Source organism: Scardinius erythrophthalmus (assembly GCF_964197995.2).
Source record: "Scardinius erythrophthalmus genome assembly, chromosome: 8".
NCBI classification, from domain to species: domain Eukaryota; kingdom Metazoa; phylum Chordata; class Actinopteri; order Cypriniformes; family Leuciscidae; genus Scardinius; species Scardinius erythrophthalmus.
The window spans coordinates 34,351,527-34,364,075 of record NC_138228.1 but is presented as its reverse complement, the minus strand read 5'-3'; the positions used below and the strand labels follow the sequence as shown (position 1 = coordinate 34,364,075).

General features: G+C 38.2%; 1 protein-coding gene across 6 annotated transcripts in view; it reads right to left on the bottom strand.

Annotated features, from left to right (window-relative positions):
- Window positions 1-12,549, bottom strand: part of LOC308694517 (uncharacterized protein) — a 55,407-nt gene that overhangs the window by 11,866 nt on the left and 30,992 nt on the right. For all 6 annotated transcript variants that reach the window (XM_081372092.1, XM_081372091.1, XM_081372089.1 and 3 more), the window contains 4 exons: window positions 4,691-4,800; window positions 4,388-4,556; window positions 3,874-3,978; window positions 510-3,722 (listed from right to left, as the gene is read on the bottom strand). In XM_081372092.1, coding sequence (XP_081228218.1) covers window positions 510-3,722; window positions 3,874-3,978; window positions 4,388-4,556; window positions 4,691-4,800 — 3,597 coding nt within the window. The remainder of the gene's footprint in view (window positions 1-509; window positions 3,723-3,873; window positions 3,979-4,387; window positions 4,557-4,690; window positions 4,801-12,549) is intronic.

Here is a 12,549-nt window from a genome sequence, read left to right as displayed (position 1 = left end):
TTTTAAGTGTTTTGCAGAAGAATAGGCAAGTTTTGGGACATACTACCACATCATACTTGCATTTTAACAGAGTGCTTTGTTGCCTAGTTATGTGTATCATGTCACCATAAACTTGCCTATGAAACATTCTGTCAAGGTTAACGTCCTTATATACAATTTCCATCAGGTTTGATATTCATTATTAATCACTAAAACCCCTTTATCTATACCTCTCTACTTAAATCATTCGAAATTTCCTTTCTCACTTGCCAATACCCTCTCTAGAAGCATCTAGTTCATTGTTCTGTAACTTTTTCTGAGCTAGACAAAAATAAAGTATTTCCTGCACTTTTAAACTTCTCTGTCCTTAGACATTAACGTGTTTTAAAATATCTAGGTGTTGCCGAGAAAAAGAGTTTTCTATGCTTGTGTTTGTCAAGAACAGTTAGTCAAACTTTTCAGACTCAAATTTGAACTCTTTTCTTATTCCTGAATTTCAACTCAGTAAGGATATTACATTAAGCACTAACCCGGATGTGAAGCTTCTCTCTGTCCATTGTCTTATCTTCCTCCACTTCATTCATGGTGCTGGATTGCCACTTTTGTTGTACCTGGTCCTGAATTCTCTGAATCTGATAACTGGAATTTCTGCAGATCTCTTCCTTTTCCAGGACCAATTTACACACCTCTTCTTCCTTTAATGATTTTTCATTGATAACTTTAATCAACTCCTGTTTGGTGAAATTATACTCCTCTTGAAGTTTCTTGTATAGTTCATCCAGTTTCTGCATTTGTGACTGAGCAGCAAATGTGATTAGTTCCTTCTCAGCTAGTTTTTCTCTGAGTTGTGTGATCTCTGAGGTTAATTGTTCTATTTTAAAGTTCAGTTGGGAAATGGTGTTTTCCAGTTCTGATGAACTACCTTGCAAACACAGATACTTCTCTTTTTCCTGCATCAATAAAGAATCCTTTTCATTAATGATGCTGATGAGATGGTTATTCTTCTCTTGCAAGTTATGTAATTCCCCCTGAAATTTAGCAATTACACCCATTTCTAATTTCAGTCTGGCTTCAGATGCCTCTGATTGTGTCAATAACGTAGTCTTGACCTGAGAAAACTCTTTATCTTTATTTAACAGCAAAACATCTTTGTTTTGCAAAGCTGTCTGCAAATTCTGAGTCTCTTCATGTAGCTCAGAGATCACTGTTATTTTCTGAGTGATTTGGTCCTCACTTTCCAACAGTTTGACTTGCATCTTATTTACATACATCTCCTGCATTCTGAAAACGTTTTCTTTTTCCTGCAGAGTGAGTTGTAAAGCTTCAAGATGAGATTGCTCCGATTTTAACTGCTCTGCCAAAGATGTCAGTTCCACTCTTTTGCTAGCCAATTCATTTTGTAGAGAAGTGATCATCGCTTGTTGTCTAAATATTTCTTCCATTGAATTCTTCAGTTCAGATTTAATTGCAATATGTTGGTCATTCATTGCCTGAAAACTATCCTGATATTCCACAACCTCTATTTGTTTCTGTCTCAACTCCTCTTTTAGCCTTACATTTTCTGTCAAATGCATCTCTAAAGTATCTTTTAAATTTGCATGATCAGATTCAAGCTTCACAATATTTGTATTCATAATGCCAAGCTGACTAGTTAGTGAAAGCAGTGACTCATTTCTTTTGTACAATTCTTCTGAGTGATTGTGACATTCCAGATTTGTTTCTCTTAAAGTGCTTTCTTTCACTTCCAAGTCCTTTTTCAGAGTGCTTATCTCTTGTTGAAGGGTAAAAACAAGTTCTCTTTCATGACTAAGTTCCTTTTGTAGCAAAATACTTGTATTTGATTCTGTCTGCAGCAGCATGTCTTTCTCTATCAGGCCTGATTTATGTTCATTAGCTTGTTGTTGAAGTATGGATATACCATCTTGTAAATCCTTGAGTTGGTGCCGATAAGCTTCCATTTGTGTACTTTGGTCTGTTAAGACCTTTTCTTTTTCAAGGACAATATGGTTGTATTGAATGACTTGAGAAGTGGAGGATTCAAGTTCTCTCCTAAGATGATCTACTTCCTCTTTGGTCTCCCTGAGACATTGTGAGAGGGCTGCACATTCTGAAGACTTTTCCTGTAAGTCCTCAACTCCAGATTGCTGTTTCTGATGAATAACTTTGTATTCCTCTACTTGCAAAAGCAAACCTTCCTTTTGCTTAAGTAAACCTTCTATGATTTTGCGGTTTTCCACATCTTGCGATTCAAAAATCAAGATTTTGTTTTGTAATGTCTCTCTCTCCTTTTTTGTTTCTGTGAGTGACTTCATCTGTTCATTCATTTGTTTCTGAAGGTACTTGTTCTGTTCATCAAGACTGATGATTTTAGAAGAAAATTCTTCATTTTCGTTGAGAGTTAATGTGACCTTGCTGTTCATCTCAAGCATTTCCTTTTGTTTCTCTTTAAACATTTCTTGTAATTGTTGAGTTTGTCTACTCAATGTCTCATTGAGTCTGACAACGGCATCTTTTTCTAACAAAATCTCAGCCATTGATTGCTTGTTTTGTTTAAGTTCTTTGTTCAATTCAGTTCCTCTGAGAGCTAGCTCTTCTTTATCCATCTTCAAGTCTTCTGTTGTTTTAACACTTTCCAACAGCTGCAGCTCAACTTCAGATATTTTGCTTACCAACCTTCTGTTTTCATCTGAAACATCAGAAAGAGACTGGCCACTAGTCTCAATTTCCCTCTTTAATTGACAATTGTCATTAGTGAGGCTTTTGACTTGTAAAAGCAAGTTGGAATTCTGATCTTGCACAGCTTGTATTTCCTCCTTAGCATTATCCAGAAGCTGCTTTTGTCTTGTAAGCTCCCCCAAATTCTGCTCAAGTGATTCTTGAAGTTTCCTGTAGTTATTGTTCACAGATTCAAAACTCTCAATTTTAACAGACAAATCTTTCTCAAGGGTTTCTTTCGCTAAATCTCGAATCTTGAGTTCTTTGTTAAATCTATCCCTCTCTGCTACTGTCTCCTCTTGAACAGCCTTCAGTTTCTGCTCCAATAGGAATATTATCTTTGACTTGTCTTGGACATCTTGCTTAAGCTGCTCTTGACATTCAACCTGCTCCTCAAGCTTTCTAGAGAACATCAAAAGCTCACTTTTATGTTTGCTGACTTCACCAAGCAATTTATTACATTCCTCTTTGTCAAATTCTTTTTCATGCACTTGTTCTCCTTCCAGTAGGTGATCTTTGACATTCATACTCAACTTCTGTATTTCCATGCGGAGATCCTGAATTGTTTTGTTATCGTCCTCTGTTTGCTTTGTGAAGTCTTTAATTTCATCACTCTTTGACTCAACTTCTTTTTTCGCTACCTTTAGATCACTTTCAGTTCTCTTCAATTGTTCAATCAGCTGAGGTATTAACACATTAAAAAACTGTTGGTCAGAAAGCTGGGGGTCTCTAAAGATTTGAACATCCCGTTCAACTTTATTCAGCACATCCTCATTGAGCTTAATTTCCTGTTTTAATTCATGGATTTGCTCTGAATATTCTGCTGTGATGGATGATAAAGCCAGGATTTCTTTGTCCTTGTCAGTGATGACATCTTGAAGTCTATCAATTTCCCGCTCACAGCTCTGCAAGTCATGAACCAGCTGTGCTCTTTCTTCCATATGAGCTGTGTTCAGTCTGTCAAGATCATCGTTTGTTTGAGCCAGATCACTCTGTAATGATTCTATAGTTGCCTCTTGTTTCTGCATCTGAAACAATACAAAAAATGAATGTAATGACATGTTAATGAACTTTGAAAGAAGAAATAATTGTACATATAGTCAAAATATAATTGTCAAACTTGCACATAAAATCAAACAAACATTCAAGAAAAGAACAATCATGTCGGTGAGATGTTACCTTGTCTTTCAGTACACTAAGTTTGAGTGTCAGCTCTGCAACAGTTGCTTTCATCTCTGAGTTTTCCTTCTCAAAGGTGCTGCATGTCTTTTTAACTTCAGCCAGCTGCATAGCAAGGTAGTCTCAATTACTCATTTGTGGTTTAAAAATCACATGTCTTATCTTCAATGTGCGACACTAATCTTGATGCATGGGTCGGTACTAAATTGTGTTTTTAAAAAGCTAAAATGGATGCTGAATGCAAGAAAGTCTTTAAAAGCTCTGCAATGCTTGTAAAATCACATTCCTATGTTGAAACAGTTAATTAAAAAGAACATTATTTATATTCGGCCTGAGTGGTGAAGAAGAGGTGTTATTTTTTTTGTTGCAATTATTGGACATGTATACATTTATTGTCAACTTGAAATATATGTGACCAACTGCCAATAAATATCCAATGATGAGTCCCCAAAATAGATAATGTCATCTTGTTAAACATACACACATTATTTCAATACAGTTCACATTTACCCACATTGTGTTCAGTTTGAAGAAGTTTGTCAGCGGTGTCTTGCTGTTGTTTTTCTTTTGTCTCTAAAGCCTCCCTCAGACTCTCAATACATTCCAGTTTCTCTGAGGTTCTGGCAAGCGTGTGCTCCTTTTCCATGAGCGAGGACTCCAGACACTCCTGTGTGCTGCTCAGTCTGTCAACAGATGTGTTAAGAAATTGTTTTTATGGCTTTAGAACACAATATTTGTGAATTACAATGTTACAATACAGATACGAATATTGGAATGTTTATGTAATTAGGCCTCAGAAGCTCATTTTAGAGCTTACCCTTGGAGTTGTTTGTTCAGACCGGTGATGAGCAGCTGATGCTTTTCTGCGTCTTTAATCTGCTGACTGCGAAGGCTGGCGACCTGTGCCTGCAGCCGCTCAGACTCATTCTGACAGACAAGATTACAGATCATAAAGATACAAGCAAAACTGCAAAAATGCACCCCACGGCACAACTGCGTGTCATGTCGGCATAGTAGACAAATGTGGCTTAACCTAGGGCTGCACAGTAATGAAAAAAATATGAATTGCTCATTGTCGATCATTAGTGCAAAACAAAAACCTGATCCTTGTAGTGGACCAAGAGGTGAACCAAGTGAAAAAGGACCCAAATCTCTTATTGGTAACTCAGTTCCTTATTGGTCTTAGACCCTCTTTGTGTTCATACCTTTTGGACCATGTCTAATACAATGGTTGGTGTCTGATGGCTATACCCTCCAAAATGCGACCCCATTCACTCACCATTCACTTTGGACGGCATGTAGTGGAGTCTGACGTCACAGCGCCCGAATTATATTTGTTATTTCTAACAAGGGCAAATAAATACAATGCCCATTTTAATGGCACAAATCGAGCACAAACGAATGATACCGGTTTTGTGTGATTTAGATGAAATGGGGTGGAGTGTGACGTCACAGATCCCGAATTATATGTTATATCTGCGGAAGTAAAATAGTTACAGTGTTTCTTTTAACGGCACAAACCAGCACATATCGAGCAAAAACAAATGGCACAGGTTTGGAGCGATTTGAGCGACATGGGGTGGAGAGCAGAGGTGGGTAGTAACGAAGTACATTAAATGTGTTACATTTACTTGATTATTTTTTTGGGGAAAATGTTTAATTCTAAAGGGCACCTATTATGCAAAATTCACTTTTACATGGTGTCTGAACATAAATGTGTGTTGGCAGTGTGTGAGCAAAACCACCCTAGAATGATAAAAATCCACCCAGTGTTTTTTTACAATCTCAATAAATCATAAGCACTGTCTCAGAACAAGCTGTTCTCAGATTCTATGCAATGTGACGTAGAATTGCACAGGCCCCTCCCACGACTGTTGAGTGACAGTTCAGTTTGAGCCCAGACCCGCCCTGAGTGAGCTGGACACAGAGTCCGCCATTGTTCGACGCTTGAGCAGCTGTAGACAAGAATGTCTCCTAAGCGATTGAGGTGTGTTGTTGATGGATGTAAGAATGAACATATCAGTCTTCATTTACTCCCGATGTTACTCAAGGATGGATCTGTACTGTTTGTGATCAAGCTTACACTCTCCGGAGCAACAGGCCTAACGTGACTGGACACGGCAGAAATGAAAGTGAGAGCGCGCTCTTTATGACAGCTCTTCGAGTCATTTTACGGATATAAGGTTTACCAGTTTATTTAGCACCCACTGAAAAGGTGTGTATATTTGTTTACTGTTAGTTGTAACGAGGGTTTTATGTACTTCGCTGTGTATGTTGTTGATAATGAAAGGGAGAGAGAGAGAGAGAGAGAGAGAGTTTATGGATAAGACTTTAATGCGCACTTCTTATACTATGTTTATTCAGCTCTTACACTTCTTCACTGAACTCGTCAGTATATTTTGGTCATCATTCGGACGGGTTTTGCTACAGCAGGCTTGTATTAATAGTGGATAAAAGCAGATGACAAATAAGTTATAACCATAATTAAACTAAACTATACCTGTTCTATGTCCATACAGCATATATTCTCTGGCTCTGTGGGCATTATTGTCCGACTCCGAGTCGAAATGAACACCGCAACTGAGAGTTCCTGTTCTGATATTATCAGATGAGATTGTCCTGACTGAAGCGCGAGCTCGTGAGGCTCCGCCCCCTGTGCCGTGCAGCAGCAGTTAATTTGCATTTAAAGGGCACACGCTAAAACAGCGCGTTTTTCTGAGCCCCAAAAAATTACAATTTAAACATGCTGTAAAAAATGATCTGTTGGGTATTTTGAGCTAAAACTTCACATACATACTCTGGGGACATCAGAGACTTATTTTACATCTTGTGAAAAGAGTCATAATAGGTGCCCTTTAAGAGTAGATTTAAATGTGGGTACTTAAAATCGTATACATTTCTAATGAAAAAAATTTACTTTTACTTTGTTGTACTATCTACAAACAAGGTGTTCACGCAGCCACATCTATCTAAAAGTTTGAAAGAGGTTGAAATGACAACAGACAAGTGCATGTCGTGAATAATTAATTTGGGTAGATCTGCCAGCAGAAACAGCATAGCCGATTTGTACGGAGGTATATAATGAACAAACTCAAAGAACGATTTGCGTTCACAGTGCATGTCTTAGCAAACTGTTGGCAAACCTAACTCAGACCACCTCCCAATATGGTGTTGGTTTGGTTCGCTTTATAAGGGTCTGAGATCGTGTAGAGTGTTCGCGAAACATGCTCAGACCCCTAAAAAGCACCAAGTGTGAAAACACTCTAAGACAATGACTAAACGGTCACATTAGCTGCGTTTCCACTGTCGGGCCAGCGTGAGCCAGGGTGTTAAACAGGCCGTGCCGGGCTAATAGCCTCGGGCCAGTAGCACCGGGCCAAAAATCTGCTGCGTTTCCACTGTCGGGCCAGAAGCTCCACAGCGCTTCACTAAAACACGCCCGTAACACGCCTCTATGGAACAACGTCACACTAACCCATCATTTCACCAACAAATGGAAGTTTTATCAGAAAACTAATCAGAAAGAAAACACTGGAAACAGCGTGATCGCAAAACAAACATGATAAAAGCGAACGTTTGCTGCCATTTTTGTTGTTTACTTGAATATTTAAAAACAAAGCATCTATGTTTTACCACAGGTTTACAATAAAAAGTGATATAATGATCATAATGAATTAATTTATGTCAAAATTGCACATTAGTCACACAGAAATAAATTACAGTTAAGTCTATTTCACAAAAGAAAGTGGACAGACTTACTTATTCAGTCGCGTCTGTTTCTGTTTATTTGGTATTACAGGACATATTTACATCGCATTTAGAAAGAATGATAATTTCTACAAATATATGCCACCAAAAATACGACCTGATGAGCTTTAGCACTCTCTCCCAGTAGGCTACAGTTATATTTTCAGTCAGAGAAACAGAGGAAGTTCCAGAAAAAAAAGTTGCTTTATTTTATGATAGTCCGGTAAAAAGAGACGAGACGTAGTCTACTGACAGATAAAATAAAAACATGATTGTGATAGCCTTTATGATTTGTCTGATTTCTTCAAGCGTTCACTATGTTTTTTTACTATGCGTATCTTCAAGTGTATTTACTATGTTTACTACGGTAATGGTTAGTGTGCATAGACTTTTGCATCGCATATAAATATTTCTACTTTATACAGTGATCAGAATCCACATCGGATCACAAACAGAAGGCATTCAAACATGTATATTCATAAAATAAATTATTTTAAGTCTTTAATGCTGACAGAATCCGGGGCTGCCGTCTCCAGACTCAGGTAAACTCCGCCTCTGTTCTTAACCACTCCTCTAGCCCGAGCTGGCCTGCTTTGGCCCAAGGTATTCGACGGGCCAGAAAATCCTAGCCGTTGGCCCCGAGTAAGCCCCGATCAAGCCCCGGAAGTGATAGTGGAAACGCGACTGGCCTTGGCACGCACTAGCACGCCCAGCCCTGGCCCGACTGTGGAAACGCATCCTCTTGTCAGGATGAGGAAAAAAAATTCAAACTGTGAATACATTTTATACTGAAAGTGAGCAAAGTACGCAATCTCACAAAAACTGGATTAGTTCTAAATAGTATGCTATAATCTTTAAGATAACGGTTTACAATTAGCTAATCGGAGCAGCCAAAAACATAACTCACAATTATATTTTTGATTATTTGTGCAGCCCTAGCTTAACTCAAACTGTTAAAAATCACTACACACCCTATTTGTGAACTGCACACTTATTACTGTGTGAAGAGGACGGTGATGAGTACAAAGAGAAGGTTACACGATCAGACGTGTTTTTGGAAGCTTACACAAACATAAACAAACCTGAGATGTGGACAATGCTTGATCACCTTCATCTAAACCAAACGTTGCCTGCGTTAGAGGAGTGTTGCATATAGTTCACTCAATATACAGGTAATTAACTGGCAACCAAATTATACATCATACAAAGATTCAACGAGGTGTAAAAAAAAAATTCAGAAACTGACCTTTCAATAAGCCTCTGCATCTTATATCAAATATTAGTGACAAAACACACATGGGCAACTCTTGCTGTCAACCTATTATGTTGTATTATTTTGTAGGTCAGTGATATTTTAAGTTTAATTTTACAGAGATGATAAAAAAATATGGTAAATGTTGTTGTACTGTACAATATTGTCCTGAGAAGCTAGACAGAGTTTTTTTTCCTTTTTCTAAATCAATTTTTTTTTTTTGATTGTACAAGAGTGTACCATCATTACATATTTCTCTATTAAACATTTTTTATTTCAAACATTATGTATTTTATAAAGGTATTTATAAAGTAAAAAAAATGCACTGGAAAATCAATTAAAGGGGGCAAATATTATCCCTTAATGCAGTGGTTCTCAAACTTTTTAGAGTGGAGTACCCCCTGAGGCACTTAATATTCTTCTGGGTACCCCCTCTCTTCCACTTAGACTGCAGTCACACCTTTACCATTAAGAGACAATATTTGCTCCATTAAATCGATTTTTCCAGTGCATTTTTTACCTTTATAAAATACATAATGCTAATAATAATTATAAAATCAAACAAATCTTCAATCGAGAAATATGCAATATTCATTTAGTAACGAAGCAAGTGGCTGTATGTATGAATAGGTAATTGAATCATTGACTTTCACGATTCAAAGCCGAAGATTCGTATAATTTATGATCAATGTTAAAAACAAGAACTCACACAGGGTATGTTTTTGTATCGAAGAGTGTTTGAATCTTAAATCGATCTCTATGCACAGTCAGTCAGTGTCTATTTTTGATCTTCATGCTAGTAAGTGCTAAATCCCCACTTTTACAAAGGTACACTGTCAAGAACGGAAGTGATGAGGTAATTTGATTGGATGTCATGTATTTACTGCATTTTACCTACTAGAAATACTTGCACAGTTTTAATGTTATTAAGGTGGGTTAGGATTAAATGAAGGCCAAAACTCAGCATTTTGTTCCCGTACCCCAGTTTGAGAACCACTGCCTTAAAGGGATACTTCAGGATTTAGCATTAAGCTTTGTATTAGTAGAAAACCTGTAGTATTTTCGAATTACCATGCTTTCCACCCTCATATCCCCCTGAGACAAGAGATTTATGTATTTTTTGTCTGGAAAAAATCCTCCGATGACGCAAAAATCATCATTTTGCGTCATCGGAGGATTTTCTGGCCAGAGGCTAAAGACTACAGCCAGTAGATGGCGTTGTTCCGCTTGTTTTCAGCCCGCCCATAGAGGGTGGGATCTCACTCACAGAATGTACACAGTGTCAGCCGTCTTTCTTTGGAAGCTAAGCTAGCAGGCTCTTGTTCTGTGGAGAAAGCTGAATAGTAGGAGAAAGCTGAGTAGTAGGAGAAAGCTGATTAAGTAGGGGTTACTATCCTCCTTTTCCCGGACTTGTCCGGCGGGCGAGATCGTTCAAAATGTCCGGGATTCAGCTTTTGCTTTCTGCGGTCGCCATTAGGGTTGCGCGATATGCTCCATTTTCATATCGTCCTATCGTCAGCCTGTGAGATCAGCGATACACGATATTATCGTGAGGGGGGCGGGGCTTACTTATTTGATTATTAACTTGCTTATTTACTCATCAATTTGCTTGTTTTATTACTTCGTTTTAAATGAGAATCTTTTTCTATTTTGCTAGCAAAGGTGGAGTGTTTATTAATAGGCTAAATCAGGTTATTTCCTGGTATAGTGAGGTAAAAAAAAAAAAAGATCCTAATCATTCTTGTATCTGACCATTCTTGTATATTTCAACATGTCAGCGGGAAATTTACGGACACACATTATCCTCTCATGCCATTACAGATGCAGCATTTTGACTGTAGGCTGCTTCTGCACGAGATCATGAAAACACGTTTTAATTTATTGGGTCAAGAAAGAGTCGGAGTCTGCGATATGTCCTCCTCTGTCTGGATGCACTTCACTTATGCGCACCGCACTTTAATAAGCACAAATAACGCGGGTTTTAAATGCCGGGAGAAATCAGAGGCAAAAATCTAAAAGTCGATCGGTACTTACTTATGACTTGACTCTGATAAAGGAAAATGGGTTAATCCGTTTACATGACCACATGCATTGTCAGTTTATTCAGCATAATCGAGTTAATAACGTGCATGTAAACGCGCTCATTCCCTGAAAGTGAAAGCAGAAACGGACTGCGCTTTCACTGCATTAACGGCGCGTTCTCTCAGAGACGACGGTGGATATAACGGTAGGCTACAGCATCTTAATTTACTGGCTTAATATTTCTCTTGTGGACTTACATTATTGACAGTGAAAAAAATAGAAGAATATTTCTTGTTAAACAAGTTTGAAGTTGCTTGTGATTTTCACAGGCAGAGTTCAACAGATGCTTCGTGTAACTTTATTAGGCCTAGGCGGCCTATATAATTTTATTGATATTATTATTATAATTAATATTTTGTAATTGTACTGTTTTTAGTGTTTTTACTGTCATTAAATATTTTGTTAATGTGCTATGGAAACAAAATACTGACGAACAACGATGCCGCGTCTTCATCTTGGCTCTGTATAAGAATGATGCGTCTGTTAAAACAAGCACTCTTGGCAATTTGTGAATGGATCACCTTGCAATTAAATTTCGTTGTGGGATGTAGTTTTTTTTAGTCTGTTTTAAAAATATTTACTTTGAGGAGTCCTCATACGCGCGCGTTTGTGACGTCGCATGTGTGGTTATGTGATGTCGCAAGTGTGGTTATTGTTATGAATTTAGGCAAGGCAAATATAATTGTAACTATACTAGCTTCATAATAATAATAATGATTTAATACATTAATAGGAAAACGAGCCAATTATCGTATTGATATCGTCAAAGGCACCTGCCATCGGCGATATCTCTGTCTATCGTCGATACACGATACTATCGTGTATCGGCACAACCCTAGTCGCCATTCATTGTTTACATGCACACCTTTTGTTTCAATCTAACTGAATTCATTCCGATTGGTGAATCTGAATGTAGTGTTTACATGAACGCTAAACAAGTGATCGGCTGATGTGCGTTTTAACATTGCTAAGAAAATTCCCGCTCCTCCGTGAGAGATGCGAGACCCGGCGCGTCTCAGTAATGACACCACCGACCTTGCGCCGTTCTCCCGCGGCCGTCAGCCTCGTCCTGCTCGCCACAGTAAACATAATGAATGAATGGCGACTGTAGAACGCAAAAGCCGAATCCCGGACATTTTGGGTGATCTGTAAATCCCTGGCAAACTCATCACGTAGACTAGCTAGCCTTGTTGTTGTTTTCAACTGTACACTCTTACCGGTAGGCGTGGCCTCCTAAGGCAGCGGAGCAAGTGCATTCTGGGAGTTGTTGTCTTTCATCCACATAAGCCAAAAATACATTTTCTGGCTTTTCTCTGTCTAGAAAGCTCCAAATTCAAAAATTTCTTCACATTTCTTCTACTTAAATGACCTATTTCAAATACACATTCATCTTCCCAGAGGTGAAGTAACCCTTTAATGGAAAAGCTGGGACTGCAGTCTAAGTGGAAGAGAGGGGGTACGCAGAAGAATGTTAAATGCCTCAGGGGATACGCCACTAAAAAGTTAGGGAACCACTGTTCTAAATTATACCTCAAACAAAACTACTGTATATCAACAGAGAGCACACATCTTCGTTTGGACAACTTTGGTACTGA